Here is a 16,010-nt window from a genome sequence, read left to right as displayed (position 1 = left end):
AATAATATGACTTGGTGTTTATAATTGTGTGATTTGGCAGAAAGTTTGAATAGGTCTGTTGCCCAAGAACAAACTGACAAGAAAAAAAATTATACATCTAGCCTACACTTTACTACTAAAATTTTACCCAACGTGAGTGATAAATGTGTCTACAAAGTAAATTGCATGGTGGTCTAGTTCATAATAACTAAAAACTTGAAAGAGCTCAGCTGTCCATCAACAGGAGAATGGATAAACTATGATATATTAATATAATGCAATACTATACAGCAATAAAAAGAAATTGCTGATACATACAAAAACACGATTTCAAAGGCACCCTTTATATATGTATATATTTCAGAGAGGAGAGGAGTGAGGAACATCAATGATCAGAGAGAATCATTGATCAGCTGCCTCCTGCACACAGCTACTGGGGATGGAGCCCGAAACCCGAGCATGTGCCCTTGACCTGAAATGAACTGGGGACCTTCAGTCCGCAAGCTGATGTTCTATCTACTGAGGCAAACCAGCTAGGCCTCAAAAATATTCTTGCCATTAAAGAAGCCTTATACAAAAAGTATACGGGCTACTTGATTATTTCATTTATAAGAAACTCTGCAACAGATTAACTTATTCTATGAAGAAAAATCAGAACAGAGGTTGTCTCAAAGCTGGGGAGGAGGAGGAATGATTGGCAAGGGCCATTAGCCAACATTCTCGGGCTTTAGGAATGTTTTGTATCTTAAGAGTTTGGGTACACAGGTGAATGTATTTGTTGGACTCAGTGAATTTTCCCTTCATCGTTGTTCATTTCATTGTATGTAGATTTTGCACTAAAAGAAAAATGTAAACAAATATCGAACTCTAGTTAAAGATATGAATGCTGAAATATTTGTTACTTATGTCTGCAATTTATGCATTCATCAGCTTAACAATGACCCACAACCATTGGACCAACTTGCAATTTATGCATTAAAACATACGATGAGCTGAGGAATTTACAGAGCGATATGTAATGAAGCAAGTATAGTAAAATGTTAATGGTGAAATCCAGGTGAGGAGAAAACAGGTGTTCATTCTTTCACCTTTGCCGTATGTTTGAAATTTTTCATAAGAGAAGGGCCAGTTATCTGGGGGTTTGCCGGAAAGCTGCCACCGGAGAACCTGGCTAGTTTTAGGACAGAGCAAATGGAGACACTAGAAGCTGGGGGAAGCAGGAGCACAGCCCTGTTACCTCGAAAAAGTAATCTTTTTCAGTCTGTTTTCTCAACTACCACAGGGGAATTCGGTATTATTAAGCACTTTCTCGTGGGTGGGGCTACATCAAAGTTGGGGGGGATCCTCAATCCAGCACCCAGCCACCCCACAGACCCACCAGCCTCCTCACTCTCCCAGCGCCCAGCCCTAAAGGGCCTAGCCTGTCCGTTGCTCCGGTAACCGCACTCCCGTTTCCGGGATGGTGCCGGAAGTCACTTCTCATACGCTCTTCCGATTGGAGACTGGCCTTCCTTGGGGGCGGGCGCTGTTGGGGGGGCGGAAGCGGCCGCAGGCATGGCGGCAGCCGTGCGGCTCGCCGCGCTGGTGCTGCTGCTCCGGGGGCCGGGCGGCTGGGGCCATGCCGAGCCCCCACGCGACAGCCTGCGGGAGGAGCTCGTCATCACCCCGCTGCCTTCCGGAGACGTGGCCGCCACGTTCCAGTTCCGCACGCGCTGGGATTCGGAGCTGCAGCGCGAGGAAGGTGAGAGGAGGAACGCTGGCGGAGAAAGAGAACCGTGACACCTGCCGGGAGCGGGTGGGGGCAAGCCTCGCGGGAGGGGCCGAGTCGCCGGTGGGGTTCTGGTCCGTGGGCGAGGAGGCGGACAGAGTGGGCCCGTGGGAGGAGGATGGGATCGTGACTGAAGAATCCCATTGTACCGCTGATGACACTCAGGTCCGGGGAGGGGCAGCGACTCCTAGCCCAGAGCTCGCCCCGAAGCTCCAAGCTGCCGCTCTGAACTTTAGTTGGAGCCCTCTGTCGACAACACTGTTGATGTTGTTGCTGGTTGCCATTTATACTGGGTGCTATGTTCTGGGAAAGATTACTAGGAAGAGATGAGAGGTGTGGAGAGGTAAAGGCACTTGCTTAAGATCACATCGCTGGTAGCAATCTGGTCTGGAATTCACATCTCTCTGATCCCAGAGCCTTGCTTGGGTGTACTGCTTCTTTGGGGTGGCCGGAAACCCTCCCTCCAGGATCACCTCTCACCTGCTCCCCCTTCTCTAGTTTCTCATTATAGGCTCTTCCCCAAAGTCCTGGGACAGTTGATCTCCAAGTATTCTCTCCGGGAGCTGCACCTGTCCCTCACTCAGGGCTTCTGGAGGACTCGGTACTGGGGGGCACCCTTCCTGCAGGCCCCATCAGGTGCAGAGCTCTGGGTCTGGTTCCAGGACACCGTCACTGAGTGAGTGCGCACCTTGAGGCCTGTTGCAGGCCGCCGAGGGACTGTGGCAGGGGAAAGGGTTGCCTTCTTGCCACTGCCATTGGGGACAGCAGTTCCCTGGGGATAAAACTGCCCTGGAAGTAAGAAATAATGTTACCACTGAGTGGCATGCTTTATTTTGCTGAATATACTTCTTTCCCCTACCTACTTCCAGAGGAGGTAACAAGGATCTCTGCAGAGACAGATCACAAATAATTGAAGCTTACTTGGATGTAAGGCCAAACAAAATACTCTTGGGCTAGAATTGGCTTACAAGATGCCAGATCTCCATAGTAGAGGAACTGCTTTTGTTTGGGAGGGGAAGGGGCTACGGATTGCTATTGTACCACAGTTTCCTCTTAATTCCACTAGGAAAAATCAATAGCACAAGTGTGATAAAATAAGTTTTAGGGCGATAATAGGGAGTGGTGGGGACTAGCAGGCTACAGAGCTTGAGAAGATGGCTACCACTCATCTCCTCTGGGTTATTGGTTTGGGAATAGAGGCCCACTGTTGTAAGATACTCTCTCTCTTTTTAAAAAGAGATACATGAAATCTAGACTTTATTGTGAAAATTGGCAAATTTAAATACAGTAAGGTATTAAAAATGTAAGACGTGTGGGTCGGTGTTGTGCACCCCAAATGAAGCTTTCAGGCTTCCAGTGTGCAATCTTCATATGAGGCTTGGAGCTTGGAGCAATTGAAAAGCCCTGAACGGAGGATTATCAGAAAAACCCAGGACAGCACTAAGGTGCTATCAGATGAGGAGCAAGCAGTGACCCCACAACTTGCCAATGGCTTCTCCCTGAACACTAGCCCCTGTCTTTCCCCCACCTGCTCTGCCGTCACTGTCTTCCCTCGGCTCCTAATTGCCTGTAATATGGAGCTGATGTTTAGATTTCTAGTTTTACGCTTTCTATGATTAATATAGAGAACAGATCTGTTTTTGGTATTTCTCTATGAGAAAAACAGCTGATTTGACTTGCTGTGTTTTTTGTGTTTTTTTTTTTTAATCCCAGATTAGTTGTTTTCTCTTGTTTCGTGAATCTTTATGGATGTAAGACTTCCCACCCTGAACGTAGAACCCAGGCTCTATGACCCTCCTGCCCAGGGTCACAGAGAAGTATGGATCAGTGAGTGCTGTCAGCCTGGGAGATGCGGGGCACTTCACATGGTGGTGAAACACATCCGACTTGCTCCCTGTCCTCAGTTGCTTACATCCTGGTTGAGGAGAAATGATGCTGAGGACAAGATGCTGCCACCACTTAGCCGTTTCCAAGGAGAGCTTAGGGAGGGGCTCAGATGGTCAGAACCACAGCAGCACAGGTAGAGGCTGTGGTTGAGGGAACTTCCTTGGAAGTGGGCAGACAGGAGTGAGTGGGGCATTCCCGGGCAGGAAGAGGAATCACCTGAGCAGAGAGCTGAGTGGCTGCAGGGAGCAAGGAGGAAGGGGCTGAGCAGGTGCAGTGATGCTGTTCCAGCTGCGTCAACTAGCCGGTCTAACGGTGTAGCAGCCAGCGCAGGCCCTGGGACAGTGGGGGGTTTGTGTCTCCATCCAGTGTGGATACATCCTGGAAGGAGCTCAGTAACGTCCTCTCGGGGATCTTCTGCGCCTCTCTCAACTTCATCGACTCCACCAACACGGTCACCCCCACTGCCTCCTTCAAACCCCTGGGGCTGGCCAATGGTGAGAACCCCTGTGGCCATTTCCTTCTCCCTGTTAACCTCTTGCCCAAACCTTTGCTTCCTCTTTCCTCAGTGGGACCAGATCATAAATCCCCTGGGTGTGTAGGCCCCAGAAGGCTTCCCAAGACTGTGCCATCTGTGCATTGCCTTCTCCCGGGGAGGAGAGGGTCCCGCTCCCAGCTGGGGCTGTTAGGGTGGTGGCGCCAGAGCGGTGTATGGGGAGCAGGAGAGTGGGTCCTGAGGAGTGGGGGCTCAGGGCCCACCCAGACAGCCCTCCGTCTCCGCAGACACGGATCACTATTTCCTCCGCTACGCCGTGCTGCCGCGGGAGGTTGTCTGCACCGAGAACCTCACCCCCTGGAAGAAGCTCTTGCCCTGTAGTTCCAAGGTGAGACCAGAGTGGTCCGAACGCGGTGGGAGCCCCAGAGAGTGGATGGAGTTAGCAAATCCCTTTCTGCCGTCAGCCAGGCGTGTTTGCAGATAGCCTCTGCCTCCCGCCCAGGTGCCCAGCGCACTGACTTTCCTCTCTTCCCGCCTCCTCCAGGCAGGCCTCTCCATGCTGCTGAAGGCTGAGCGCTTGTTCCACACTAGCTACCACTCCCAGGCAGTGCACATCCGCCCAATTTGCAGAGTAAGTCATGGCGAATGGGGGTGGGTGCCATCCAGAGGCTCTGAGAGAAAGTGCAGGCAAAGCAAATAGCCCAGGCCGAGCCAGTAGTAAATGGCAGATGCAGTGATGACTTCTGGGGGCATTGGCCACGCACCAAGGAAACCAAGTGGTTGCCTGGCAAGCATTCAAGAAATCTTGGTCACGGAGCTCAGTGGTTCAGAATAGCTGCACAGTGTACCTGCCAGCGCCGCCGCTCGCCGGCTGGCATGACCTTGAGTGAGTCATTTTGTTTCCTGAGCCTGGTTTCCCCATCTGTCAAGTGAGAGTAATGGAGTAGTGCTTCCCACGGTTGTTGGCGGTGGTTTCAGCTGATGCGTAAAGCTGCTGGCACAGGGTATGGCACAGGGTCAAGTGCTCAGGAGTGAGTGGTAGCCAATCGATGGGTAGGAAGATACATTGTAGACAAGGGACCAAGTCCATCCGGGTGGGAGTCCCTGAGGCTCTGGGGTTGGAGTGATATGTCCTCATTGCTGCTGTCTGGCCCTTGGGTAGAATGCTCGTTGCACCAGCATCTCCTGGGAGCTGAGGCAAACTCTTTCCGTTGTGTTTGATGCCTTCGTCACGGGGCAGGGGAAGAAAGGTAAGCTACCGTGGCAACTTACCTCTGCTCACCCATCGCCAGCCGCACCCTATCTGTGCACATCAGTCCTAGTCCCAGCCCCTGCTCAGCCCTGCTCTCTTCTCCCCAGACTGGTCCCTCTTCCGGATGTTCTCCCGAACTCTCACAGAGCCCTGCCCCCTGGCTTCAGAGAGCCTAGTGTACGTGGACATCACCAGCTACAGCCAGGTACCAAGGTCTCCAGCCATCTCCAACGCTCCACCCCCACCGCCAGTCTGCCCCTCCGCTCACTTCTCAGCCCTGCCCTGTGTCCCCAGGACAATGAGACTCTGGAGATGAACCCGCCTCCCCTCAGCACATACCAGGATGTCATACTAGGCACCCAGAGGACCTATGCTGTCTACGACTTGTTTGACACGGCCGTGATCAACAGCTCCCGCAACCTCAACCTCCAGCTCAAGTGGAGGAGACCCCCAGAGAATGGTGGGTGAGGGTGGGCCTCACACACTGAGATGTCAGCTCATCATCATGAGAGAACAGGCTAGTGGTCAGACTCAGATCTCTAGAGTCAGCATCTGGCTCTACATCCATGTCTTCAAACCTTCCTGCCTCCTCTGGAAAATGGGGACAGAAACACCTCGCAGACTAGATGAGACATGTAATGTAAAATATGGAGTTCGTTCATGCATGCATTTAATCAACAAACATTTTTTGAAGACAGAAGAGAGTGTCTGCATCTGAGAAACAATGTGTACTACTTGAGGTAGACATCAAACAATTGCAGCTGTGTTCATTGTTACCCAGGAAACGTGCAGAATACCGTGAGAACACCTGGTATGGTTGGCAGGGGCACAGCGCTCAGCACATCCGAGTATTTAGGAAATAATAGTGATTTTATATTGCTGTGGGCTGGGGAAGATGGGGATGATTCCAGAACACGGGCTTCCCTGTTCTGATAGCAAAGTCCTTCACCAAGTCCTCCTGGCTTTGAGACCCTGAGGGTGACCTGGGGAGTGCAGTGGGAGTGACCCTGTCCTATAGGCGCTATTAACTGCTGACTTTGGTCTACGCAGAGGCCCTGCCAGTGCCCTTCCTGCACGCCCAGCGGTATGTGAGTGGCTACGGGCTGCAGAGCGGGGAGCTGAGCACGCTGCTGTACAACACCCACCCGTACCGGGCCTTCCCCGTGCTGCTCCTGGACATCGTGCCCTGGTACCTGCGGCTGTACGTGCACACCCTCACCATCACCTCCAAGGGCAAGGAGAACAAGCCAAGTGAGAGCCGAGTCTCCCCACCCTGCCCACCTCGCTCTCTCCCTCCAGGTCCCCCAAACCCTCATTTCTCAGGGTCATTCGTGAAGTCCGTACCCCAGAAAAACAACGCAGGCAGAAAACTTTGGGAATAAGTTTGACAAATGGAAAGGGTAGCCTCACTAATGCCAGGTCTGAAGTAATTTATAAAGCAAAAAAAAAATCAACACTCAGACTGTGATTCTTAGTTTGACCTGAGGAGGGCAGTAGTTTCCTTTCTTTTTCCCTTTCTCCTTCCTGGGGCCCAGGCTCAGTCTTTTGTGATGGCTCACTGCCTCTTTCTGCTAGTGGATGGGCTAGCAAGAACAACAGAGTATTGGGAATAAAGAAGACTACAAGCCTGGAGATAACGGTCTTTGCTTCCTTGGGAGGGAAGAAGTGTCGTTTTTAAAATTTATTTTTATTTTCCATTATTTTTCTGAAGGGGAGTTAATATTTCCTGATTGCTTTTGTTAGGTGCCAGGATGGCACTAAATCATTGTTATTCTCTGGAGTGGGCAGAGACTGATTCTCAGGGAGAATCACCGCACACGCCGACGGCCAGGCTTCACGTCGTCTTGAAACCCCATATTTTCAAGCCTGTGCTTAATTAGTTTTACTTACTGTCAGCACCACCACTTGTACCACCTTCAAAATACCTGCTTTGAACAGCCTATCTGTGTATTTTGTAGGGTTTTTTTTTTTTAACCTTTTGCTCTGGAAAACTTCAAACACAGCTGGAATAGTGTAATCAGCTCCCCTGCACCCGCCAGTAGCTTCAGCAGTCTCCAGCTTCCTCTCATTTTTTGTCATCCCCTTCTTCCCCACCCCCCACTTTTTTAGCGTGGCATATTGGGATGAGGCTCTGACCAACCGAGCTACTCTGCCAGGACTTAAGTCTCTTTTAATCTGTAGTGGTTTCCTTGTTTTGTTTTATTGGGCAAGCTGGGTCATTTGTTGTACAGAATGTTCTACATTCTGGATTTGTTCTGTCAATGTTTACGTGTTCCCCCATCCCTGTATTTCTTGGGTATGGATGGTTAGTACTAGGGACTTGATTAGGTGCAGGGTCCCTGTTTTTGGCAGGAGAACGCCCAGGTGGTTCTGTGAACTTCTTGTTGCATCACTTCTGGCCCTTGGTGTCTGCTGCCCAGTTTTGGTGATGTGAAGATTGATCAGTTGCTTGCCTGGATGGCTGCCCTGGAAACATCTTTTTCCTTTTTTGAGACCCTGCTCCCTCCCCTGAGCCTGCCCGGCTTCTCAGATCCAGAGCCCGGATCCGGGCCTCAAGGCCTCTGTAGGTGGGGGGGGGAGGTGCAGGTAGTCTGACCCCAGGGAGGAGGCATGGTGATGCTTGAGCCTTGCCCGTCTCCAGGTTACATCCACTACCAGCCTGCCCAGGACCGGCTGCAGCCCCACCTCCTGGAGATGCTCATTCAGCTGCCGGCCAGCTCGGTCACCAAGGTCTCCATCCAGTTTGAGCGGGCGCTGCTCAAGTGGACCGAGTACACCCCGGACCCCAACCACGGCTTCTACGTCAGGTGGGCCACCACCCCCCTTGCTGCCCCCGCCCTCCTGACCCACCTTACCTGCCACCAACCCATCTGCCTGCTTCTCTGCAGCCCGTCTGTCCTCAGTGCCCTCGTGCCCAGCATGGTGGCAGCCAAACCCGTGGACTGGGAAGAGAGTCCCCTCTTCAGCAGCCTGTAAGTGTGACCTCCGGTTCCTGCAGGGGGGGGCTGGGCTCAGTGTTGCCTCTTTCCCAGCAACGTGGAGATTTCACTCCGTCCTAATGAGAGTCCCGTGGTCTGTAATGTTAATACGGACTTTATAAAATGATTCTAAAGCTTCCAGAAGGATAGATAGGTGAGAAAAGCAGTATGTAAAGCCTATATTTACTCAATGATGCTCTTAACAAGTATTCGGTTGAGCACTTACGGAATGCCAGGAACTCCAGAGAGCGCTGGCTGCCCAACAGTAAACAAAAGACTTGCCCCTGCCCTGCTACTGCTAACACATCCATGACCATGACCGTGAATCTTCCTCCGCCTTTTCTCGGGCCCTGAGAACCGCCAGGGGGAGGGTCTGCTCTGGAGAGCAGCGCGGTCCCAGGCGGTGCTGGGAGTGTCCTGGTGGGTATCCAGGAAGGCTCCTCTGAGGAGACGGCCTTTAGCTGAGAGCGGACGGCTGTGGGAGAGGCAGCCACGTGAGGGCAGGGCCCTTTCCCCCAGCGCAGGCAGCTCTCCGACAGCTTTGTGCATTGACCTTCATCTCAGGCGTCTTCTGTTGGAAAGGTTGGGAGGCCAAGAGAACTTTGAAAATCCCGACCGCCAAGCATTGGCCAGTGCAGCCCGAGGGGACGGGGTACGATAGGGAGGGGCAGGGGTCCTGCCTCACCACTCCTCCCTGTCCCCCAGGTTCCCAGTCTCCGACAGTTCTAGCTACTTCATGCGGCTCTACACGGAGCCGCTGCTGGTGAACCTGCCCACGCCGGACTTCAGCATGCCCTACAACGTCATCTGCCTCACGTGCACGGTGGTGGCCGTGTGCTACGGCTCCTTCTACAATCTCCTCACCCGGACCTTCCACATCGAGGAGCCCAGGACGGGCGGCTTGGCCAAGAGGCTGGCCAACCTTATCCGGCGGGCCCGCGGCGTCCCCCCTCTCTGAGACTCTGAGACCCTGAGACCCGGCCCTTCATAGCAGGGGCTGCTCTTTCTCTCTGGGGAGGGTGGCATGACCCCCAAGGACCGTTTCTGGTACTTGCTCTCCCACACTGCACCCGGACTAGGCCAGAGCTTACAGCTGCACTGTGCAGTGCAGTAGCAGTGAGCCAACGTGGTGTTTGAATTTAAATTAACTTAAATTAAAACTTCACTTCCCCCGCTGTGCTAGCCACATTTCAGGTGCTCAGTAACCAGAAGTGGTTAAGTGGCTGCTGTATCGGGCAAGCACTTCTTCCATCAGCGCAGGAAGTTCTCTCGGGCAGCACTGGCCTACGTCCCGGCCGTGCTGCCACTGTGGTGTGGTAGATGGGATTTACTGGTTGCGGAATAAAAATGGCTGCTTCCTTGGTTCTTTGCCTCCTGTCTCCTTAGGACTGGGAAGAACTGGGGACTAGGGCTTATTTGCTAAACTCCCCTATCTCCTCCCACTGCAGCCAGTCTGCTTATTCCTCCCCTACTGGCCTCCTCTGACAGTGGTTCCCAGACTCCCTGGGTTTGGCTGGGAGCGTTTATGTAAGCACATCCATGACCATGAAAATGAATCATCCTGCGCCTTTTCTAGGGCCCTGAGAACTGGTCCCCTATCAGCAAGGGCAGAGCTGCAGAGGCGGGAGCTGTGTGTGGTGGTTTTCTAATGATCGTTCACCACAACTATCTGTTTCCCACCAGTAAGTGAAAATGATGCGGCTTCCTGGGGTCCAGACCCTGTGGATTCAGTTGGGCTGGGTGTAGCCTGGCCTTCGGGTTTTTATCAGGCTCCTCATGAGCTTGTGTTGCAAGTGGTCCTTAGAGCGCCCATGGGCCTTGAAGCCAAGCCCATTGGGGTGAAGCCTTCTGGTTATATAATTCTGGGTTCCTGTAAAACAGGTCCTTAGGTGGATGCCCATCCCTGCCCTGTCTTCCTTTTCCTCTGGCACAATTGGCATCAACTGTATGAGTGACTTGTAGTCTGTCCCTCCCTCTAGTCATAGCGGCTTGGCTTAGAATGCCCTGTTCCACCAACCACACACCCTATTCACCTGCCCGAGCCAGATGAGTAGTTGCTTCCTCCAGGAAGTCTTCCCTGAAGACTGCTCTGGGTGCCCCTTCCTTCTGCTCCCACAGCTCCCTGAACTTGCCTTTACATATTCATTATCACCCTGAGTGTTATTTTCCTTTAATTTCCATTAGACTATGGGCTTCCTTAGAGGCTCAGGGGCTGAACCTGACATAGGTCAGGACATGTAAGCGCTCAGTTAGCAAATGATAAATGTATGAAAGGATATAGGCTATTCTGGCGTGGGACTTGGAGTCCAGGGGTAGGGATGGATAGGATGAGGGGTACCTGTGAACCCCACAAGTAAGAGTGCAACTGTCTTTAACACAATGGTGGTAGTGATGTTCGTGGAGCCAACACAAATGGGACTGTTTAGGTTGCCTCTGAGGGTTCCTAAGAGCCCTCAGAACACGTAAGTGATGTGCTCATCTATGTGTGAGTACGAAGGGAGCAACTTAATCAAGACGCTTTGACTTGCGTTTATTCCCAAAGCAGTAAATAAGCAGCGTGTAAATGTGAAGGCCCAGGCGGGTGGATGTCTGAAGCTAAATCGTCCTGGCAGTCTGCATGGAGCATGGAGTTGTGGCCTGGCTGTCTTTTATACCCCTGCCAAGGCCGCACCTGGAAATGACACCCTTACTATGTCATGTAATCTGTGCAGTGACAACACCCCGTATCTCTAGCCTAGACCGCCTCCCTGAATCCAGGCTGCCACGTGCACTGACTGGCTAGAGGCATCTCAGATATAATATCTCCAAAACTGAGCTTATGATGCTCGCTACCCTCACCCCAAACATGCTCACCTGTAGTCGGCTCATCTCTGTTAATGGCACCTCCTCTTTCCAGTTGCCCCAGCCAAAAACCTTGGGGTCATCCTTGATTCTTCTCTCTCACACCCCCTGTGGACCCCATCAACAAGTCTGCTTTACCTTCAGAATCCACCAGAATCCAACTCCTTGTTACTACATCTCTACTATCGAGTTATCAGCGAGATAGACACACACAAACCAAAAACATATGGAATCAGTGTTGTGATTCAGTGAGCCAGGGAAGGCTTGATTCAATTTTCTGGGAGAGAAGAAAAGGATGGTTAGTTCTGACTTGGCACATAGCAGGTGCTCAGTTCTCCCTTTCTTTAAAAAAAAATATATTTTATTGATTTTTTACAGAGAGGAAGAGAGAGGGATAGAGAGTTAGAAACATTGATCAGCTGCCTCTTGCACACCCCTACTGGGGATGTGCCCGCAACCAAGGTACATGCCCTTGACTGGAATCGAACCCAGGACCCTTCAGTTCGAAGACTGACTCTCTATCCACTGAGCCAAACCGGTTTCGGTGCACACACTCTCTCTCTCTCTCCATCCCTTCCTCCCTTCTTCTCTCCTTCCCTCCTTGCCTCCTTCTCTCTGATGCTCAATGTCATTATTTATTAATGAAATTCCACTGAATTGCTACTTTAAAATAGTTAATTACATATTTTACCTATTTTATCTGGATCTTGTCTTAATTAAAATGGGAAGAACAATGGGTGGATCTATACAATAGAAGTTCCATCTCTTGAATTGATGTGAGCTACTGATTATACACTATTGTATATATTGTTTTTACTTTAAAATACTTTTAAAAATGTATTTTTAAAATTTATTTCAGAGAGGAAGAGAGAGGGAGAGAGAGAGATAGAAGCATCAAAGATGAGAGAGAACCATTTGATCGGCTACCTCCTGCACACCCCACACTGGAGATTGAGCCTGCAACCTGGGCATGTGCCCTGACCAGGAATTAAACCGTGACCTCCTGGTTCATAGGTCAATGCTCAACCACTCTGCCACTCTATCTGGGCTAAAATAAATATTTTAATGTTCATATTTTAAAAACTTTGGGGGGATGAGGACAAATATGTGATACCTTAATCAATAAAGAAATTTTAAAAAGATAAAAAAATAGACTATATAAGCACCGGGAAATATAAGCTATTTTAAGTATAAGTCAAAAGCTATCCTCAGTCTTCATAGTTCAAATCTCTGAATAACAGTTAAGAACATGAAAGGGAGTGAGGAAATAAAAGGGAAAACTTCACCTTTCTATCTTCCTCTATATTCATTCTGGCCTTGAGCTCAGGGCAAGTTAGGCATCTCAGTTTCTAAGAATTAAGAATTCTAATTAATATGGAAGGAGAATATGTTTTTAGTAAACATGATCCAAGGTATGGAGATACATTTTGGGGTGGGGGCAATAAAATAATTTTGTCCTGACTCAGTTGTTTTTTTCTGAATAAGACAAGAGACGAAGTACAATGAACAGAGAAAATTGTAGAAAGTGTATGAAAAAGGAATCTAAGAAAGGAATTTTTTGTGTAACCAAGCTACTTAGATTATATAAATCTGTTATGAGTGATTTAAAAATTAAGATTTAATATAAATGATGTACATTGTAAAACTAAGACAATTTTTTAATCTGCAAAAAGAACAAAGTTTTTTGGACTGTTTGCGCCTGATAAGAGACTATAAAATGTAATCTGACAAGAGAGCAAAGATTCTGTTTTATTAAAACAATTTTCTCTTTTTTCTGATATCTTAATTGGGCCTTTTATTACTTAAGAAAATGCAATGTTGTCCATTGGAAGAGCTAACCTGTAGTTGCCTTTGACATTTTTTATTGTTACTTTGGTCAAATAGATAAGTATTGTTTTTTTTTAATTTAATAAATCTTTATTGTTCAGATTACAATTGTTCCTATTTTTTTCCCCATAGCTCCCCTCCACCTGCTTCCCACCCCACCCTCTGCCCTTACCCCCCCGCCCAAATGTCCTAATCCATAGGTGTATGATTTTTGTTCAGTCTCTTCCTGAACCCCCCACACCCTTTTCCCCACGAGAATTGTCAGTCCACTCCCTTTCTAAGACGCTGATTCTATTATATTCACCAGTTTATTCTGTTCTTCAGATTTTTTTCACTTGATTTTTAGATTCACTTGTTGATAGATATGTATTTGTTGTTCATAATTTTTATCTTTACTTTTTTCTTCTTCTTACTCTTCTTACAGAATACCTTTCAGCATTTCATTATAATACTGGTTTGGTGGTGATGAACTCCTTTGGCTTTTTCTTTTCTATGAAGCTGTTTATCTTACCTTCAATTCTAAATGATAGCTTTGCTGGATAGAGTAATCTTGGTTGTAGGTTCTTGTTATTCATCACTTTGAATACTTCTTGCCACTCTGGTCTGGCCTGCATAGTTTCTTTCTTCTTCTTTTTTTCTTTTTAATGTATTTTATTGTTTTTTTACAGAGAGGAAGGGAGAGGGATAGAGAGCTAGAAACATCGATGAGAGAGAAACATCGACCAGGTGCCTCCTGCACATCCCCCATAGGGGATGTGCCCACAACCAATGCAAATGTCCTTGACTGGAATCAAACCTGGGACTTTTCAGTCTGCAGACCGACGCTCTACCACTGAGCCAAACCGGTTTCAGCAGGCCTGCATAGTTTCTGTTAAGAAATCTGCTGACAGTCATATGGGTGCTTCCTTATAGGTAACTAACTGTTTTTCTCTTGCTGCTTTTAATATTCTCTCTTTGTCTTTTGCTCTTGGCATTTTAAAATATATTTTATTGATTTTTTACAGAGAGAGGAAGGGAGATAAAGAGTTAGAAACATCAATGAGAGAGAATCATTGATCAGCCGCCTCTTGCACACCCCCTACTGGGGATGTGCCTGCAACCAAGGTACATGCCCTCAACCGGAATCAAACCTGGGACCTTTCAGTCCACAGGCCGACGCTCTATCCACTGAGCCAAACCGGTTTTGGCTGCTCTTGGCATTTTAATTATGATGTGTCTTGGTGTGGTCCTCTTTGGATTCCTTTTGTTTGGGGTTCTCTGTGCTTCTTGGACTTGTAAGTCTATTTCTTTCACCAGGTGGGGAAGTCCTCGGTCATTATTTCTTCAAATAGGTTTTCAGTATCTTGCTCTCTCTTCTTCAGGCACTCCCTAATTCTGATGTTGGTATGTTTGAAGTTGTCCCAGAGGCTCCTTACACTATCTTCATATTTTTGGATTCTTTTTTCTTTTCTAGTTGAGTGTTTTTTTGCATCTTTGTATTTCAAATCTTTGACTTGATTCTTGTGATCCTCTAGTCTGCTGTTAGATGTCTGTATAATATTTTTTATTTTAGTCAGTGTATGCTTAATTTCTAGTTGGTCCTTTTTCATATCCTTGAGGACCTCGCTAAATTTATTTGCTTTTTATAGAAAATTCTTAAAAAACCTTATAATCATGGTTTTGAATTCTATATCCAGTCATTTGCTTTCCTCCATTTCTTTCATTTGTGATCTGTTTCTTTGTCTCCACATTTTGGCTGCTTTCCTGAGTTGGTAGAGGGGCTTTGTGTGCTAGGTGTCCTATAGGGCCCAGTGACTCAGCCTCCCCAGTTACCTGAGGTGGACACTCTTGGTGCACCCCTTTGTAGGTTGTGTGCACAGTCTTGTTGTAGTTAAGCCTTGATTATTGTTGGTATCACTGGGAGGAATTGACCTTCAGGCCAATAGGCTGTGAGGATCAGCACAGAACTTCTGTGCTGGAGACACCCTTATGGGAGAAGACTTGCTAAAGCCTCTGTGCTCAGCTTGGATGGGGCAGAGTCTCAGGGCGGAGCAAACAGCAATGGTTTCCTGCCAGCCCAGCCCTAAAATGCCCCTGGGTCTCCGTGTCCCATGGTAATCACTGCAAGCAGCTCTGAGAGACAGCCGCCCTCTAGTTTTGCCTGCTGCCAGACAGTCCAGTTTCTCCCCGTATGAGTCTGGGTCCCCAGAGTCTCACCTGGAACTGCAGTTCAGAGCAGTCGGGAACTTTTGTCTCCCTCCTGCTTGAGAAAGCCAGCCATGTACTCAGCTGCCAGCCCTCTCTGCACGCTCGCCCGGATACCTCTGCCTTCCATAGCTGCTGTGAGTCTCAGTGTGCTTTTCTCTTCTCTTCTAGTTGTAGAATTTCCACTCACTCAGCCATCCCGTGGTTCTGGATGATGTCCATTTTGTCTTTTAATTGTAATTTTGAATTTGTTGTGCATGGCAGCAGTTTAGGTGTTTACCTATGTTGCCATCTTGGTTTCTCCAATAGGTATTGTTTCTTAATCCATAATACTATTTAGTCAAGTATCCAAGCATTAAGTCTCTTTGTGCTGCATCTGTGTAGGTATTCAGTAGAAGTGTTCCAGAAACTGTGTAAAATTACTAGAAGTCTGATATCTCTTGGCAGAAAATGTTGTCTGTTGTCAAAATAACCACTAAGAGGACTGAGTCTGAGTTCAGGGAAATGCCTTAGCTGAATCTTGTGCAAAGGCAACCACGACAAAATCTAGAAAGATTGTGGTCCATGTAGATGACCTCCATTCTGCTTCTGCAAACATGACCCCTCAGTGTCAAATTCTGACATCCTCCTGCCTTGGTAACCAGAGAACCATCTGGTCCTCAATCAGAAACTCAAAGATGGGTCAACAAATAGATACAAATTAGGTCTATCACTCCAAAATCTGGGACTTAAGGGTTCAGAACACTCCCCAGGATGTGTTACTTTGGCATGTGAACTATTTTGTGCTGAAGGCAATCCTGA

The 16,010-nt window shown here is 48.5% G+C and overlaps 1 protein-coding gene across 1 annotated transcript; it reads left to right on the top strand.

The window, feature by feature from the left end:
• The first annotated feature begins 1,489 nt into the window (after positions 1-1,489).
• PIGT (phosphatidylinositol glycan anchor biosynthesis class T) lies at positions 1,490-9,722 on the top strand. Its single transcript, XM_084888717.1, has 12 exons — positions 1,490-1,720; positions 2,246-2,423; positions 4,001-4,128; positions 4,415-4,515; positions 4,672-4,758; positions 5,290-5,377; positions 5,487-5,584; positions 5,674-5,839; positions 6,430-6,630; positions 8,021-8,186; positions 8,268-8,351; positions 9,063-9,722. Exons 1-12 carry the CDS (start codon positions 1,534-1,536, stop codon positions 9,313-9,315), a joined length of 1,737 nt encoding a protein of 578 aa, XP_084744843.1. The 5' UTR covers positions 1,490-1,533; the 3' UTR covers positions 9,316-9,722.
• Positions 9,723-16,010: the final 6,288 nt, after the last annotated feature.

The sequence above is a fragment of the Pipistrellus hanaki genome, assembly GCF_964339955.1.
Source record: "Pipistrellus hanaki genome assembly, chromosome: 6".
Lineage (NCBI taxonomy): Eukaryota > Metazoa > Chordata > Mammalia > Chiroptera > Vespertilionidae > Pipistrellus > Pipistrellus hanaki.
The sequence above is the reverse complement of the archived record's forward strand: the minus strand, read 5'-3'. Positions and strand labels throughout refer to the sequence as shown.